Source organism: Pelodiscus sinensis, chromosome 16 (genome assembly GCF_052426305.1).
Source record: "Pelodiscus sinensis isolate ZL-2025 chromosome 16, ASM5242630v1, whole genome shotgun sequence".
NCBI classification, from domain to species: domain Eukaryota; kingdom Metazoa; phylum Chordata; order Testudines; family Trionychidae; genus Pelodiscus; species Pelodiscus sinensis.
This window is the reverse complement of record NC_143067.1, coordinates 24294489-24313604: the sequence shown is the minus strand read 5'-3', so window position 1 is coordinate 24313604 and position 19116 is coordinate 24294489. Positions and strand designations below refer to the sequence as shown.

Below are 19116 nucleotides of genomic sequence, written 5' to 3'. Positions count from 1 at the left end.
CGCCCTTCTGCACCCAACCTCCATCCCAGACCCTTCCTCTCCTCCGCAGAAAAGTGCAGCCCTTGACCACTTTCCAAAATCTTGGAGTGGCCCCCCCACCAAAAGTTATTGCCAATGCAACCTCACTGCTGTGTTTGTCCTCCATAATCACAGCCCCTCCAGTACATAAGAACGGCCGTACTGGGTCAGACCAAAGGTCAATCTAGCCCAGTAGCCTGTCTGCCAACAGTGGCCAGCACCAGGTGCCCCAGAGAGGGTGGACCAAAGACAATGATCAAGCGATTTGTCTTCTGCCATCCTTCTCCAGCCTCTGACAAAGAGAGGCCAGGAACACCAATTCTATCCCCTGGCTAATAGCCCTTTATGGACCTAACCTCCATGAAATTATCTAGCTTCTCTTTAAACTCTGTTATAGTCCTAGCCTTCACAGCCTCCTCTGGCAAGGAGTTCCACAGGTTGACTACACGCTGTGTGAAGAAGAACTTTCTTTTATTAGTTTTAAACCTGCTCCCCATTAATTTCATTTGGTGTCCTCTAGTTCTTCTATTATGGGAACTAATAAATAACTTTTCTTTATCGGCCCTCTCCACATCACTCGTGATTTTATATACCTCTATCACATCCCCCCTCAGTTTCCTCTTTTCTAAACTGAAGAGTCCCAGTCGCTTTAACCACTCCTCATATGGGACCCATTCCAAACCCCTAATCATTTTAGTTGCCCTTTTCTGAACCCTTTCCAAGGCCAAAATATCTTTTTTGAGGTGAGGAGACCTCTCCTCTCTCCTATTCCAAGAATTGCAGAACAATTAGAATGTTCCCCACTGGGGCATGGCAGCTTGACAGAAAAGGCTCTGCGTTTAAAGGGGTGGAATGAACATGTGCGCATGCACACACCTAAGTGTTGTGTAGAAATGGAGCTCTGGCATGCTCTGAGGGAATGAATACACAGGCTTAGGGAGGTTCCTCTCTGGCATGGGTGTGTTCAGAATTGGATACTCTTGCTATGTAATGCTGCAGATGACTAAATGGGGTGGGAGATTTGGAGGGTGTGGCACACTGGCAGCTTTATTCACGCCTTGTAATGTACCACAGAGGCAGCCAAACCCTGCTTCCTTCTCCCCTCCCAAACCATGTTAAATCACATCTAAAAATAACAGGCAGAGCCCCTTACTTATGTTATGGCATGAATATGATTAGCAACTAACTTATTCCTTGAAGCATAGTGTTTTTTCATCTCTACCCCATTGAGAAGCTAGTGAGAGTGATGACTGACTAGCTACTAAACTGGGATTAGGGCTCAGTGCAGTTTCATCTTTTTGTTCTGAAAGTCTGAGAGCTCTCAGGTTTTTTTGAGTAATATGTCACTCCTGTGATGAGGATAGGGGGTGTCATTAGCAGCAAGGTTCAAAACCCAGGGGCTTTGGCTCTAAAAGCATAAACCTCTATTGCTTGAACTAGGGATGTAAGCAGCTAGTCTGCTATCCGATATGCATAAGCTTATTAGATAGTTGACTAGTCCCTCAACTAGTTGTTTCCCCAGGGTGGGAGCAGGAGCTGGTGCTGAGGGGAGCCAGCTTGAAAGCCAGTTCCCTCCAGCACTGTGTCCGTGGGGGCAGGGGAAGCAAGGTGGATAGTGGGGACCAGGAATGAGCCAGGAATCAGCTGATTCCCAGCTCGCACCCAGTCCGAGAACATTGCTGGCTCTTAATACATTTAAAAGGCAGAGCCCCACTCCCCTGCTTATCGACTAGTCGATTAAACTAAATTTAACATCCCTAGCCTGAACTAAAAGATCCCAGTTTGTTAGCAGAAAAGCTCTATGGAGTTATGGACGTCTGTGGCCCAGGGGACAAGGCACACTGTGTAAACATGCATTAATTTGTATTATGGTAGGGTCTAGAGGCCACAGTTGGAGATTTAGGTCCCATTCTGCTAGATACTGTACACACACATTTTTGGGTGGGTGGGTGAGTGTCTGTCTGAGTCCATTTGTTCATGAACTCCTCCTAAACAGTAAGAGATAGAGCCATCAAATTTGGTAGGCAGCTTCCTCTTCTCCTAACTTAAAGCAAGGTCAGGGGTTGAATGTGCCAAGGCAACTGAAAGCCCCAGGAAAAGGACAGCTTCCATAACATGCAAAGGGAGAGGCTGCTATTCCAAGGGATATGATATGAGAGTGGCCACTGGAGGTAGTGAGCCCACAGTGGAGAGAGATCCTGCACAGTGTCCAGTGGGGGCAGCCATACCACCAAAGGAGTGGTCAGCAAGCCTGGGGCTTCACCGTCTTGCCTGCCAGCACTCCAGTAAGTAGCCCCCCTTCTCCAAACCTTTTCCCCTCTCCCGGCCCTTGGCTGCAACACTGGAGGATAGGAGAGACCAGGCCCCTGGGGAGTGGTCTTGAGGGGGTGCCCTGGCGGGGTGGAGGCGGGTAGAGAATAGGCCCTGCGTGGTCTGGGGAGGTGGCCTGGAAGGCGGGGAAAGAACAGGTGCCGGGGACAGTGGCCTGGGAGGGTCAGGGGAAGAACAGGCCCCAGAAGCAGTGGCGCAGCCTCCTGCAACCCCATCCCCACCTCACATCCACAAGGCCCTGCACTGAAGGATCCAGGCAATTCCAGGTAAGTCTGCTCTGAAGTCATAATCTTATAGTCACAGGTTCTTATCCTGCAAACAGCTACACCTCTGTGATCTCTATGTATGTGTTAGTCCTGTTGACTTCAGTGAGACTGCGTGTGTGTGTGTGTGTGTGTGTGTGTGGTTAAGCACATGCTTAACAGTTTGCTCTGTTGAAGTCTATATGTGTGATAGCGTATGGCAAGACAACAGGTGGGTACAACAAATGAATGGGAGAGAGTGCAGAAAGTAGCAGTGAAATGAGTCTGCTTGTAACACATATTGTGTGCCTGTGTTCCTGATGGTGCCCAAGTGTTCATACCTTCATTTGCATTAAACTTGCTCTGATCTAAACCTGTGGTTCTCAAACTGTTGTATTGGGGACCCCTTTCACACAGTGGGCTCGTCTACACTGGCCCCTTTTCTGGAAGGGGCATGTTAATTTCAACTATCGTAGTAGGGAAATCCGCGGGGGATTTAAATATCCCCCGCGGCATTTAAATAAAAATGTCCGCCGCTTTTTTCCGGCTTTTAGAAAAGCCGGAAAAGAGCGTCTACACTGGCCCCGATCCTCCGGAAAAAGCACCCTTTTCCGGAGGCTCTTATTCCTTTGAAGTAGGAATAAGAGCCTCCGGAAAAGGGTGCTTTTTCCGGAGGATCGGGGCCAGTGTAGACGCTCTTTTCCGGCTTTTCTAAAAGCCGGAAAAAAGCGGCGGACATTTTTATTTAAATGCCGCGGGGGATATTTAAATCCCCCGCGGATTTCCCTACTACGATAGTTGAAATTAACATGCCCCTTCCGGAAAAGGGGCCAGTGTAGACGTAGCCAGTCTGTTAGCAAAACAAGTGCAACCCTCCCTTTATTAATTAAAAATATTTTTTTATATGTACACTATTATAAATGTTGGAAGTGAAGCTGGGTTTGGAGGTGGAGGCTGACAGCTCATTATCTCCACCGAACCCCCAAGAGGTAATGACTCCCAGTTTGAGAACCCCTTATCTAAGCTAACCACCATGTGGCCTTCCCTACCTCCCAGTTCCTTATATGCCAGTCTCCACTGTTGCAGAATCTATTCAGATCATTACTATAATGACTCCAGTGGTGTAATAAACCACCCACTACTGTCCTACAATGCATCAGTTGTTGCTAAGTGTTGCCAACCACATTACTCAAGATCCTTTTGTTCTGAGACCAAATCATTTGCACTGAGCTGTCAAGGAAGATTTACATGGCCCTTCCAGAGCAGCGGTTGCATTGATTTTGAAATACTTCATGGTGCAGTTCTGGTAATCGCATCCTAAAGTGTCTTTGAATTCCAGAATGATCCAAGAAGAAACTGCATCAGAGCAGTCTGCTTTACACTGTCATGGCAACTGAAGCTTAGGTGAAATCTGGGTATGCAGAAGTCTGTTTCCCTAAATTAACAAAATAATCTTGTTCTTGAAGGGGACACTGTCTGGATTGGAAGCTGAAAATCTAACCAGTTTGTATGTATGGGAAGCTTCTAACTCTTTTAAATATCTACATCTGCTTCCTTCTATTCTAAACCTTTTTGAACAGAACATTGCACATGAGTAACACCAGAAGAAAACAGGACTTTTCCAGGCAGCTGAACAATAATGGGCACACACATAAGTATGAGTTTGGGGGGAAAAAATTAAGACAATTATTTTTCACCTTTGGCAGTCCTGAATCTTCATTTTGATGAGGGATGGAAAGGTGTGTCCTAAGTCTTGAAATCTGGAAATGTTGGTCTGTTTTGTTGAAAACGTCTAACATGCTTGTGCAATGTTATATCAGGGCACTGGGCTCTTGTATTTTGGGATTTATGCCAATCTCCCCTCTCTTTGCAGCATTGCCTCACTGGCCAGGTGCATTATGGGCTTTCAAACTTTCTTGGAAACATCAAGTATTGGCCACTGCTAGACTACATGGGTCTATGGTTTTATCCTTATAGTCCTATTTTATGTTGTGATACTTAATAATGCCCAAGGAAATAAAATAGAGAGTCATGTGTTTCTTTTGGTTTTGTTCTTGAATGATTGTGTGACTGTAGGTTCCAGGTAACTTTCATGTGTCAACACACAGTGCCACTGCGCAGCCTCAGAATCCTGACATGACGCACATCATTCACAAACTTTCATTTGGGGACAAGTTACAGGTGAGTCTTCCCTCCAGACCATCTTGCTGTCTACAGCGGCAGAGGAACCAGTCTTATTTGTACTAAATTGTAGAGTGTTTTACAGAAGAGCTGTGTGTGGTGTGGGAGGGCAGGGAGCAGCTGTGTTCCCATTGACAGTATAGAACTTTAAGTGTCTGTGGCTGTGTTTCATCTAGAGATCTCACAGTGCTATGACTAGGCGGATAGGTAACCCTATCCTTGCTATATAGATGGTGACTGGAAATGGAAGCACAGAAAGGTTGTGATGTCACTGGCATCACTAGGATTAGAACCTAGGAATCTTGCCTCCAGGTTCCCTGCTACAGCACTTGGCAAGTTGCTTTGAATATGCATTTTGTACATGCATTTTGTAGTGGCTTTGTGGAAGTTAGGCATGTACATCAAGGGCCTACAATATCACAGAAGTGATTGATGGTTGAGCACATATAGTACTGCAACAAATTCTATTATAGCCTCTTTCCTTCCATTATGCTTCTAAGGGAGATCAAAGGTTTAAAAGGGAGACCTCTAGCAACTTCCCCTTTCTCACAGGGCAAATTGAGCTTTTGCTGAAAGCTACCAGCCTGCAGCTGGAAGAGAAGGTGAATATATACATTTGCCCGATGGCTTGGGTTTCACCTGGTGTGCTGTATGTTATGTAATTCCTGACTTCTCAATGGAGACAGCACATATCCCTGCATCTCTGCAACCTGCTTCCAGAAAGCTGACTTCATAGGGGTGCATGCTATACCTTTTCCATGGCATACCCACTGACATGGCTTAAACATAGCCTCTCTAATCCTGGTTTCTTCACACACACACATTTTGTTACGCTTCTTCCTCTTCCACGCATGCCTGCTTATGCCAAAATCTTTGTAATGCTAATGAGTCTAAAGTGTTGCTTGGTATTCCTCTATTTCATTCTGCTCCTGCTTCCTTTAGGAGACATGTCTTGTGTTGAAGCATTGAAATATTAGTGTATTGACTAATTGGTTTAGTGTCTGTAAAGCACTTTTGACAGTACAAAAAAAAAATCTTAACTGTTATAGACATGGTTGTCCACTCTTAACAGGTAAGTACTAATAGGGACTGCTGCTGACTGCATGGGAAGTGTGTCCTGAATGGTATGGTTCCCACTGCTGCATCCTGCTGTCTTTGGAGTGTTGGCATGAATGTGGTGGGAGGGCTGGGCAGATGGGGGGCTATAAGCATGGAGTAGAACAGGTTGCAGACATTGCGTCCCCCAGCATAGACGCATTTAGTACATTGTATAGTCTGCAAATCTCAGATGTAGTTGGCTGTCGATTTGTGTCCATACAAGCTGATTCAGAGTTCTCAAGCCTCTAAGTAACATGCTGTTCAGACACCTCTGCCTCTTCATACATGTGCCTCTGGCTCAGTAAGCAAAACCTATGAGCGAAAAGGCCTGAGACCTGGGAGATGTTTACTACTCTGTAGCTAGCTAGACTGAGCAAGCAGTAGTGAGAGCCACTGAGGGTAGGGCTACGCTGCAGCAGGAGTGTGCTTCCTAGAGCAGGCACCTAGATGTGCTAATTCTGCTTGAGCTACTGTGCTAGGAACAGCAGTGTAGCCATGGCAGCATGAACAAGCAGCTCAAGCCAGCCAACCATGCACCATCTGATCTCCTGGGTATGTACCTGAGTGGTGGCTAGCTTGAGCCACCCACACAGCCACCTTGTTTCTTCAGCATGGTAGCTGAAGAAGAGCTAGTGTGTCTGCACTGTGGGAAGCATGCTTCCAGCTGCAGTACAAGATGTATCCAGGGAGATTTTGTGGGGAGGGGGGGAGGTATTTTAATGTGATCTGGATATAGGTGACCAGATTGGAGGATGGGTGGGAAATGGTGGTAATACTCACCCAAGCTGTGCCCACAAAATAAGCTCTGCCCATGTGAGTCACCAAAATGAAACACTGCTCACTGTAAATGTTGATGATGTTCGAACTATGATTGTGAAGCTCCGTGGACTTAGCTCCTGCTCAGTTTGGGATGTGGTTCAGGGAGGGGATATCTTTCAGGCACCCTCTACTTGTGGCACAAAAATGTGACCTTTTTCTCCGTAAACTGTGCAGGTCTGGGATCCTCACTCTTTGTTTACACAGAAGAATGAAATAATTTAAATGGCAGTTGTTGGCATTGTAATTATGCCTTATGGAACCCTAGCTCAAAAAACATTATACCTAGAGCTTATGGGTGTCTGACATTGGAAAACTTGGGGAATGTCTCCCCAAGTCTGTTGTTTGTGCCTTGACTATGTGCTGTTGTACATGGCCTTGTCCCATCAGTTTTAGCACTGTTTCAGCTGAATTGTCATTAAAAGAGATGATCACCACAGTTCAGATAAGGACCCACCACTCAATTTTTACTAATATTGTAGCTGTGCCTTCTGAAAAGCAAGTCTGATTGAAATATACATTGTGCTGCCATGTTGCAGTGGTGGAGCTTGATTGCACTGGTGGATCACTTGTAGTTCAGCCAGCAGCTCGTATAAATCCTCTTTAGATTATGTAGAGATCACCATGATTAGGGAGACTCCTGCTTGGAGGCTGCCTCCAAAGTACCCCCAATATGAGGATACTTCTGCTTCACTATTAATTCCTTTGTGTAGTCACTTGTGTGTGGCCCCTTTTGGAGAAGGGAAGCATTCAGTGTTGTCTTTAAAGTACCTGATTCCATTAGGATTCACCTATTAACCTACTCTGCCCTCTGAGCTGATGATTGAGACTTCATGTTCCCTGCCAGGACTTGTACTGAACATTGATACTGAAGGAGTGATTGGAAGAGCTTGCTCTATCATAACAGGTGCCATCTTTCAGATGAGACCTTAAAGTAATATCCCTTCTGCCTGTCTCAAAGGGCTTTCCTAGTGGAATTTTGACTGCTGTCACCTGTATCAAGAAGGGTTAGAGTTAATAAGGCTGTAGCCAAATCAAATATTCTACCTTCTGTAGATGATCTAATGTTCAAGGTTTGTGTAAGCTATAAAACAGAATGCGGTCTGCCTGCCCAATTACTGTACTGCTGCTATCCAGCTCAGCGCTGTGTAAGCTTTGTGAGATACCAGCACTCTGGAAGGCATTCTAGACAACCTATTTGTGCTCCTGATTATATTGGTCATCTTACATGTGTCCATCCAGTTCAATTTGATGAGAAACAAAGAATTTGCCGTGCTAGAATTTTCTTTTCTAGGATATTGATAGGGTATCTTGTATAAGAACAGCCATACTGGGTCAGACCAAAGGTCCATCTAGCCCAGTATCATGTCTTCCGACTGTGGCCAGTGCCAGGTGCCCTAGAGGGAATGAACAGAACAAGTAATCAACAAATGAGCCACCCCTGTGATCCTTTCCCAGCTTCTGACAAATAGGGACTAGGGACATCATTCCTGCCCATCCTGGCTAATAGCCATTGATGGACCTAACCTCCATGAATTTATCTAATTCTTTTTTGAACCCCATTAAAATCCTGGCCTTCACAACACCCCCTGGCAAGGAGTTCCATGGGTTGACTTAATAGTTTGTTTCTTTCCCAAGCTATCTTACTGTAGAATAGTGATCAGGGAAACATGCTGTAGGATCAGGCGGATGTGCCCTATGCAGTCAAGTGCTTATGGCTGTTAGGTAGCCAATTCAAACTAGTTCAGTGACTTGTTAATGCAGTGACAGCTAGAAGGACACAACTCTCCCTCCAAACAAAACTGTTTATCTGTTCACGAGGTTTAAATATTCAGTAATTTCCAGCTAGTGGATATCTGCATATGTTACCACTGCAACCCTCTGACTACAGCTGCAAGATCTCTGTAAAGCTTTCACCATCCCAAAAATTTCCCAAGGCAGTCATTCTATACTGGATTTTGGTCCTTATTGTTTTCAACTAATTCCATTAGCCTCTACCTGAGAGGAGCAGGAAGTAATGGGAAAATCCAATTGATCTTTGGTGAGAGAGTTGGAAATGCCTCATGTTTGCAGTTCTGGAATCAGCTACTAAGGAATGCTAAATGGATGACCTTGCTGGCACATCTCCTTCCCCCCCTCCAAGATATATTGTGTATTGTGTGTTCTGGGGATGTGTCTGAGTGAAAGCTGTAGAGAGCAAGCAGCTCCATGTTCTACTCTGAAGCTTTGAAGTGTGACTCCTAGCGGGTTATGGTCTCTACATTTGATTTGCATGTGATAAAATGATGAGAGTTTGCTAGTGCAAGCTTTATTCTCCAGCTGGGAGATTGATTCTAATTATGGGGTGAGAACACCACCTACCAACACAGGCTGGTGTGTGGTGATATCATACTTTGCCATGGAGACTCACCTCAAAACTGAGGAAGTGGGTCTGGCCCACGAAAGCTCATCACCTAATAAACCATCTTGTTAGTCTTTAAAGTGCTACATAGTCCTGTTTTTTTGTTTCTCAAAACGTCAGACTGACTTGTGTTTTCCAACCAGTCACCTCCAATCTAAGAGTGCTCCCTGGACTGAAGCAGTTTAGAATGGACATTAATATTAACTCTTTTGAAGGTTGATCTTACTACACCAGTTGGAGCCAACCTTTGTAATAGTCACTGAGAATAATTTGGACCTTTTTCCTCTGAGTTGAGACTTTACATTTGGTTAGACTGAGCCAGACTGGAGCCTTCAGAGGTACAAAAGTAAAAGCCAAAAACACAAAAGTGTCACTCCCAGGATAGAATATAACCCCTGTATGTGTATTCTTACTCTCCAGGTCCAGAATATTCATGGAGCTTTCAATGCCCTGGGAGGAGCGGACAAGCTCAGCTCAAACCGTATGTATTGTCTGTGCTTTCAGGGCTTAGCCAGCCTGCTGATCATGGGCAAAGGCAAAATAAAAATCAGGATATTAATACAACACTGATAAGGGGGTCAGATAAGCAAAAGGACACAGGCATCAGTGAATGGGATTTGCATTTCCATTCCTGGCTCTAGGGAAGGCTTAGCCCACAGGGTCCTTAGCTACCTCCTTTTTTGCATCCTAGACTTTGTATTCTCTGCCTCTTGATTATGATCACTGGCTACAAGAGGGACTTGCTGGGTTGTAGCAAATCTGAACAGGCAGCTTATGGTATTTGCATCTGTCTGTTGCTCTTCTTGTCCTTACTCATTTGTGATTGCTACCACCAGAATCACCCCATCCTTTATTAATAGCTGTCAAGAGCTCTCTCACTTCTTCAGGGGCACACAGTTTTTCACTGGCTAATATAGTCTTTCCCTTTCTAATCCATAGCCCTTGCATCTCACGATTATATCTTGAAGATAGTCCCCACTGTGTATGAAGATATGAATGGCAAACAGCGGTATTCATACCAGTATACTGTAGCAAACAAGGTAAGGCTAGATGTGACGATTACAAAGCCTTCCCCGGGGAAGAAAAACCCAATGAGTTCAAGGCTAGCTCTTGACTTACAAAACTCATCCATAGAATTGCTATTGTGTTCTGTTATAGCTCATGTGTGTTTGGTAGGTATGCAGTAGCCCCTGCTGGAAGAGAGAGGCGCTGAATTGCTTTAGAGTGAGGACTCTTGCAATCACCTCTTCTGTACTTTAGCAGCAGCTACTTTATAGTAGCATGAGACTTTTTCTTAGTGACTGGTGTTAATTATCCTTTGTCTGGAGAATTGTTGCCTTGCAGCTGACTCTCTTATATGACCCAAGTCCCTATATGTTGCATTGAAAACCATCACACCCTGAAGTAATTCTAGATCCCACCCCGTTCTTTCTTAAAGGGGTTTCATGGAGACTTACTGCCTGGTACTCCTGTTTTTACCATGTGGGATCCTGGCAGTGCCATTCCAATGACTGAATTGGTTGGGGACTAATTATTTTCCCTTTAAAGAGCCTTTGGACTCTGAAAAAAAAAAAGATTTTAACACAAATAGTGAACTAAATGTGTGGTTCATGGGGTATGGCCCTTTGCAAATCACTTGAAGGTGGGCAAGGTTGTTACTCCTAGTGTCTGTATGTGTGTTTGTGTGGGACATTCTTGATTGCATTGGGCCAGTGGTGCATCAAGTGGCTCTTGCTTCCCTTCAGATCTGACACATGCAGATTTTATTGTGTCCTTCCTACTTGAGAGCCCACGGTTGCTATTCTGCTAAAATATCCCCTCGTTTATTGTGTTCTCAGAAGCTGTGCCAAGAGCAATAGTCTCCTGTGCTTTCTGGTTGTTCTGTACAGGGTGTCCTGAGGGATTGGATGGTGTTCTTTCCTTAGAAATAATGTATTCTTTCTGTTTAATGTCACAGTCACTGTTCTGATAAGACTATCTTGCAACACAAGTTTTGAAATTAATTAGGAAAATGCTCTTGATACTTCTGTGAGCAGGATTGCAATTGGGGCCCTCTGCCAAGATTGAATCATCAGGGCTGTTGGTGAGGGCAGCAGTAAGGAAAGAAAAAATGATGTCAGTTCTGTCAAAACTGTCAAAACCAGAGTGCAGGCCAGTGGAGCTTCATTTGCATTTTCTGTGCATTTAAAAAAGGCCTCTGATTACTGCTTCTGCTCTCGACTCCCATACTGTTAAGAGGGAAGCAGGAATCGAAAGGAAGTCTTTGGAATAATCTGGCCTAGATGCCCTAGCATGAGGCGATTCTCTATGACGGAGATGAGTGTGGACTGTGTTTCTCCTCTCCCACATTATCTCCTAGATCTTCTGTTTACTCTCCACCCAGAGACACCTGCACGGTTCTGTCATCAACCAACTGGTTTCGCTAGGAGCACTTAAAACATGCTGGTAGATCCTCTTCTGTTCTGACTATTGAAGCTCAGTCCTCTAAGAGGTTTCAAAAGGGAGAAAAAAAATCCCTGTGGGTTCAATAGTGCTGCTTCAGTTGGTTGCCTCTTGCTTTGCTAAGAAGAAATCCTCCTTTTCGTGTTGTACTCGTGGACACCCCTTTGTTAATCTTTCATCCATCTCTCTAGGGTTCTTGTCCCTACCTCCTGAAGAGTTGGGTCAATCAGCCAAAACTGGCGCGCATATCACAGGTATAGGGAAGGGGTATTTGCTGAGATCAGAGCTGGAATGTTCAGGGCATGCTCAGGTTTTTCTCAAAAGATTGCTGTATCCCAAAGGTAATTCTCCGTGATTTGTTTATCTGTCAACGAATGTTGAGAGCACAGTTTAAGTATTATACAGCAAAACAACTAAATGTCGCCTTTGAGACCTGGTAGGACTAAGATGTATTTGCAAATCAGGTTTTAAGAACATAAGAAAGACCATACTGGGTCAGCCCAAAGGTCCATCTAGCCCAGTATCCTGTCTGCTGACAGTGGCCAATGCCAGATGTCCCAGAGGGAGTGAACACAATAGCTAATCATCATGTGATCCCTCTCCTGTTATCCATTTCCAGACAAATAGAGGCTAGGGACACCATTCCTACCCATCCTGGCTAGTAGCCATTGATGGACCTAACCTCCATTAATGTATTTAGCTCTTTTTTAAACCCTGATAAATTCCTAGTCTTCAGAACCTCCTCTGGCAAGGAGCTCCATAAGTTGACTGTGTGCTGCATTTAAAATAAAATCCTTTTGTTTGTTTTTAAACCTGCTATCTATTAATTTCATTGGGTGACTTCTAGTTCTTATGTTATGGGAACAAGTAAATAACTTTTCTTTATTCACTTTTTCACATCAGTTATGATTTTATAGATCTCTATCATACCTCCCTCCCCCCCCCTTAGTCTCCTCATGTTCTAAGATGAAAAATCCCATTCTTTTTAATCTCTCTCTCTCTCTCTCTCTCTCTCTCTCTAGGGGACTCATTCCAAACCTTTAATAATTTTTGTTGCCCTTCTCTGAATCTTTCCCAATACCAATATATCTTTTTTGAGATAAAGTGACCACATCTACACGCAATATTCAGGATGTGGGTGTACCATGGTTTTATATGGAGACAATAAGTTATTCTCTGTCTTATTCTCTATTCCTTCTTTAATGATTCCTAATGTTCTGTTTTGACTGCTGCTGCAAACTGAGTGGATATTTTCAGAGAACTATCCACAATGACTCCAAGATCTTCCTCTTGAGTAGTTGTAGCTAAATTAGTCCCCATCATATTGTATGTATAGTTGGGATTATTTTTTCCAATGTGCATTACTTTACAATAAATTTAATTTGCAATTTTGTTGCCCACTCACTTAGTTTGGTGAGATTGTTTTGGTGCTCTTCACAGTCTACTTTGTTCTTAACTATCTTGAGCAGTTTAGTAACATCTGCAGATTTTGCCACCTCACTGTTTATCCCTTTTCCAGATCATTTATAAATAGGTTCAGTAGGATTGGTCCCAGGACAGACCTTTGGGGGAACACCTCTCTCTATTCTGAAAACTTATTATTTATTCTTACCCTTTGTTTCCTGTCTTTTAACCAGTTATCAGTCCATGAGAGGACCTTGCCTCTTATCCCATGACAACATACTTCACTTGAGAGAAGGCTGAAGTTTAATAAAGACAAATGCCAAGTGCTTCACTTAGGAAGGAACAATCAGTTTCACACACACAGAATGGGAAGTGACTGTCTAGGAAGGAGTATGGCAGAAAGGGATCTAGGGGTTATAGTGGACCACAAGCTGAATATGAGTCAGCAGTGTGATGATGTTGCAAAAAAAGCAAACATGATTCTGGGATGCATTAACAGGTGTGTTGTGAGCGAGACACGAGAAGTCATTCTTCCGCTCTACTCTGCGCTGGTTAGGCCTCAGATGGAGTATTGTGTCCAGTTCTGGGCACCGCATTTCAAGAAAGACATGGAGAAATTGGAGAGGATCCAGAGAAGAGCAACAAGAATGATTAAAGGTCTAGAGAACATGACCTATGAAGGAAGGCTGAAAGAATTGGGTTTGTTTAGCTTAGAAAAGAGAAGATTGAGGGGGACATGATAGCAGTTTTCAGGTATCTAAAAGGGTGTCGTAAAGAGGAGGGAGAAAACTTGTTCATCTTGGCCTCTGAGGATAGAACAAGAAGCAGTGGGCTTAAACTGCAGCAAGGGAGGTTTAGGTTGGACATTAGGAAAAAGTTCCTAACTGTCAGGGTAGTCAAACACTGGAATAAATTGCCCAGGGAGGTTGTGGAATCCCCATCTCTGGAGATATTTAAGAGTAGGTTAGATAAATGTCTATCAGGGATGGTCTAGACAGTATTTGGTCCTGCCATGAGGGAAGGGGACTGGACTCGATGACCTCTCGAGGTCCCTTCCAGTCCTAGTATTCTATGATTCTATAAGAACCTTTAGTGAGGGGGCCTTGTTAAAGGCTTTCTGGAAATCTAAGTACAGTCAGTCCCCGGGTTACATGGATCCGACTTACATCAGATCCCTACTTACAAACAGGGTGAGGCAACCCCCCACTAGCTGCTTCCCCCCAGCAGACCAGGGAGACACAAAGCTAGCACCCCTCCCAGCAGACCAGGGAGACGTGCAGCGGCTTTTCTCAGCAGACACCTCAGCTTGAGAATAAAGGACTGAGGGAAGTGAGGTGTGGGAGAATAAAACTGAGCTCTGGAGAAATGTTTGGCTAGAGTTTCCCCTACAATATGTACCAGTTCCGACTTACATACAAATTCAACTTAAGAACAAACCTACAGTCCCTATCTTGTACGTAACCCGGGGACTGCCTGTACACTATATCCACTGGATTTCCCTTGTCCACTTTTGTTGACCCCTTCAAAAAAAAAACCAGTAGATTAGTAAGGCATGATTTCCTTTTACAGAATCCATGTTGACTTCCTCCAACAAATTATGTTCATCTATGTGTCTGACAGTTTTAGAACTCCCTTTCACGGTGCTGCTTTCTCCGTAATTGTGGATGATCTGTATCTTGTTGGAGAGCTGTTCTTTGGCTGATACTTCACATGTACCTCCTCTAGAGGAAGCGAATTAAAGGATGCTGTCCAGAGTGGATCTTAGAGTGTCTCTACCAAACAGATTTTAAATGGTGTTTGCAAATTCTCTGATACATTGGTCCCTAACTTGCCTAGAGCAAGTTTTTTAATTTGGTTTAAACACAGCTTTGTCCCATTTGCATTGGACAGGCAAAAAGTGTTAACTGTTTGGTGAATGGGGCCTCAGACACAGGAAATGCTTTGTTGTTGTGAATGCATGGGGCAGGCAGACAAGCTGGTGTAAATCAGATTCCCTTTGTATTGCTTAACTAACCAGTGGGTTAGCTGCAGTTTAGTTATGATAGTGCTAGAACTATGTTAGGGATGTTAACAGTTAACTGGCTGACCAGGAAGCATCACTCTTAATGAGGTGATGCTTACCAGGTAATGCTTAACCAATACCCAGGGAGCAGGCCCCCGCCAATGGCCTGCCGCACGTGCAGGGCTGCTCTAGCCTCCCACTCAATCGCCATCTCTGCCGGCCCCACACATGCTGGGAGCAAGCAGGAAGCAGCCAGGCTGGAGTGGCCCTCCTGCCCACACCTATTGAATCAGTTAGCTGGTGAAACGCAACGTTTCACTGGTTAACAAATTAAACGGAATTTTACCTCCCTACTGTATGTACAACAACTTGGAAAATCCATGTATCCATGTGGAGCTGATCCAAAACTGCCCTTTTCATTGACTGCAGCGGGCATGATTAGGATCACACCAAGTGGCATTTGGTGTTCCATACCGTATCACCAGGCTGTGAGTATTGTTGAGTATAGTCATTCAGAAATGAGCATGTTACTTTTTTAGTACAATCATTATGGGTAATTATGGTCTCCTGATACTATGTTGAATTTTCCCCAATAAGTAACAGTAGAATGAGGAGCACCCCAGTGTGAAAGAAATCAGTTCTGAGATCAGCTTCTTTGAAATAAAATTGTTCATGCTTTCTGCCTTTGTCTCTCCCCATTCTTTTTTCCAGGAATATGTTGCCTATAGTCACACTGGCCGCATTATCCCTGCTATCTGGTTTCGCTATGATCTGAGCCCCATCACAGTGAAATATACAGAGAGGCGGCAACCTTTGTACAGGTTTATCACATCGGTGAGTTACTTTAGGTCTGTGACTCTTCCTGCTTTTCCCCTGCTCTCCTTGCCCATTCAGGGAACTTAGAAAAACAACAAATGGTCCTGCAGCACCTTAGAGATTAACAAAACATGTAGATGGTATTGTGGGCACCAACCCACTTCTTCAGATGAACTGAGTTCCTGCAACAGAGTGCTAGGACATGAACTGAGAGCAAAGCTGAGCTCCTTCTCTGCCTTAGCCAGTATCAAGATTGGAGGAAAAGGGGAGCATCTGGTAAGAAAGGCTCAAGCTTTGATGGTTTGATTTAACCTCTTGGGTATAAAAGAAAGGCAAATATGCTGTATAAGGGGGTAGAGGTGTAAGCAACTAGTTGACTAGTCCCTCAACTAGCCGCTGCCTCTATCAGAGGCAGCAAGGGGGAGGGGAGCCATCTTACAAGCTGGTACCCCCCAGCACTGTCTCCACAGGGGGCAGGAGGGCAGCGGGGTCCCTCCTGCTGCGCTTTAGCCTTTTAAATGTATTAAGAGCCTACAAGCTCTTAATATATTTAAAAGGCAGTGCCAGGGTGGGGTTAGCTCCTGATGGAAAATCCATTAACTAGTTGATGGAAAATCCATCAACTAGTCAATTAGTTGATTAAACTAAATTTAAATCCCTATAAGTGGGTACCCATGCGCTTTGCCCATTGGGTTGGGAGAGAAGGGAGGCACACTAGCAATATGAAACGTGCGGGCAAAAACCTAACCAATGTACAATAAGAGCAGATTGCAGTAGACCTCTCTAATAATGGGACCTGGCATGTACAGACAACAGGGCCCATCATGTTGTACACCTGGGCTACTCAACAAAATGTGTAGCATTTCATGAAGGGACATGGAAGCTCCATGTGTTTGATAAACTCTGTGGAACTGGGATTTGAACATTTGAATTGTAAACCTGAATGGTGCTTTATCAGTTGTGCTGTACTCTGTCCCTGGGAGATTAGGTTTGTGGAGTTCTCAATAAACATTACATTTCATTCATTCAGTTTAGAAATAGATCGAAAAACTAAGGCAGAAGGATTGAGATTTGGGCCCTTCTTCAATTAACATGTCTGCCTGGTCTCAGTGTGATCAGTAGGCTAAATCTTTAGGGCTTACTGACCTGGCTGCTAATGCTTCTTGCTATTCTTCTCCTTCCCCAGCTATGATCCCATGGTCTTTTCTTTTTCGGAGAGGTAGTTCAGCATAGTTTGGAACCTGGGACCAGTCCATACTTCAGTATCCTGCACTGCTGTTTACTATCATGTCTATTTTCTTGTTGCTAACAGGCCAACTCATGGTTGTCGTATTGGTGTTAAAACAAACAAAAAACCCTGTTTCAAAATTGTATAAGTAGTTTGTGGGGAGAATATTCCAATGTTTCTCTTGCCTCCCCTGATTACCACCATATTAGCTCCCAGGTTATAGATCACAGCTCTGCCCATCTCAACTGTTCTTTCTGTGCTGTTGTGATAATCAGATAACTGTTGACTTGCCCAGCAATAGATTTATTTTTACTCTTTGCTTAATACCTAGGGTTTGATTGCACGTTTTGTTGTGGGTTTAGGTGGCTCCATTGGGGCTATTCTATGTTTAAAATGTGTTATATGAGACCTGTGGGTAACACTACATCCATGGCAGCTTTAGTCCTGTCACTTGAGGGTGACTGATGTAAATTGTGTGTCAGATTTCTTGTATTTACCTGCCATGCCATACCCATCCTCTGGCCAGGATGTAGCTGATGGCCATGTCCTCTTTATGTTTATCTAGGCGGAGTACTCTATGTTTTGGTTTGAGCCCTTGCGTATGTTTGTGCTGGCTCCTTAGGTTTTCCTGATGCAGGTGTGGGGAAGCTTTGTAAAAGGATCAGGACTGCTGGAGATTGAGATGCCTTGGTCCTCAGCTTTCTTGTCCTATCTCAATGACATGCAAATCTGTCGTCATTCCCATTATTTTAACTCTTCCTAATAGTATTACCAGCCTGCTCTTCTGCATCATGATTGCCCCAGAGACTGGCTCATCGTCACTACTGTGCCGAGGCCACAGCATTCTGATCCAGCGGATTATTTGCTTGTAGCAGCTGGAGTTATTGAGTGGGCAGGCTTCAGAGACTTGTCGGCTCTTGCTATGCAGCAGATGCTTGGTTAAAAACCACATAAGGGGGCTGTGGAGGGAGCACCTGCTGTTCCTTATTGAGCAGCCTATTTCCTAGACTGTGCCCACACAATCGTCACACAAACACTGCAGTTCTGAAATACGTTCTTGGAGGTGTAGCTGGGAAAACACCCTGTTGGGCTGAGAGAGGCTTTAACAGGGTCATAAATATAAACCTGTTTATTATTAGAAAGGCAGCTGAAATTTTAATTTCTGAGTCTGTGGGAACCCTAAATATGGGTGTCTGTTGGGTGAACGATGAAGATGTTGAATAGTGGGTGTTAAGGAGAATGGTGTCTGCCAGTTGCGTGTTAGGAAGTAGTAGGGGGGTCCAGTCAGAAAGAAGTGTTGGGGCTATGTAATATAGATCCAGTGGACTTTTGTCTGCACCATATTTGTCTGCTGTTGTCTGCACCATATTTGCTATTGTCTGCTGTTGTCTGCACCATATTTGTTCTGTGGATAAACAGAGGATGTCTGAGTTCTCCATTCTAACATGCAAAAGCACAACAAGATCCAATGGCTGGAAGTTGAAGCTGGAAAAGTTCAAACTGGAAATAAGGTGCAAATTTTTAGCACTGACAGCAATGAAACATCAGGACAGCTTATTGAGGAGTTTGGTGGACTCCCTGTCATGTGAACTCTTAAAAAAACACCCAGATTTGATTTTAAATACATACGCACTAGCTCAACAACAAGTTATTGAGCTCAGGGCTGGGATTACTGAGTGCAAATGTATGGCCTGTTTCATGAAGTAGGTCAGAATACATGATTATAATTGCCCCTTCTGCTCTTAAAATCTGATCACGAAGTAACCCTGAAGATCCTCTGTATGGTATTTCACTTTGGGAAGAGAGAGCCATATTGCCATTGCCCTTTCATCTTCCCCTCATTATAACCATGCAGCTTTGCTCTCTTCCTAATACACTTGCTTTTTTCAGTCCATCGTCCACCACCAAGTGTACTGTAATCTTCATCCCTTAATCATACGTGTTAAAACTCTACTGTGCTGCCTCTGTTGTCACATGATCTCTCACTGTTGTCTCCTTACTCCCCTCGTTTTATTTGTACTACCCCTTGGTGAGAGAGGTGAAAATACTTCCTTAAGGCAGCTATTGGACATTTTATCTATAAAGCTCCTTTTCACCCATGGGACTACACAAATAAATAACTGTGGTGCCTGCTTCC

General features: G+C 44.2%; 1 protein-coding gene across 3 annotated transcripts in view; it reads left to right on the top strand.

Annotated features, from left to right (window-relative positions):
* Nucleotides 1-19116, top strand: part of ERGIC1 (endoplasmic reticulum-golgi intermediate compartment 1) — a 104986-nt gene that overhangs the window by 75088 nt on the left and 10782 nt on the right. The window contains exons 6-9 of one of the 3 annotated variants that reach the window (XM_075900263.2): nucleotides 4668-4772; nucleotides 9508-9568; nucleotides 10027-10127; nucleotides 15647-15783. In XM_075900263.2, coding sequence (XP_075756378.1) covers nucleotides 4668-4772; nucleotides 9508-9568; nucleotides 10027-10127; nucleotides 15647-15783 — 404 coding nt within the window. The remainder of the gene's footprint in view (nucleotides 1-4667; nucleotides 4773-9507; nucleotides 9569-10026; nucleotides 10128-15646; nucleotides 15784-19116) is intronic. The other 2 variants (XM_075900262.2, XM_075900264.2) reach the window with 2 other exon arrangements.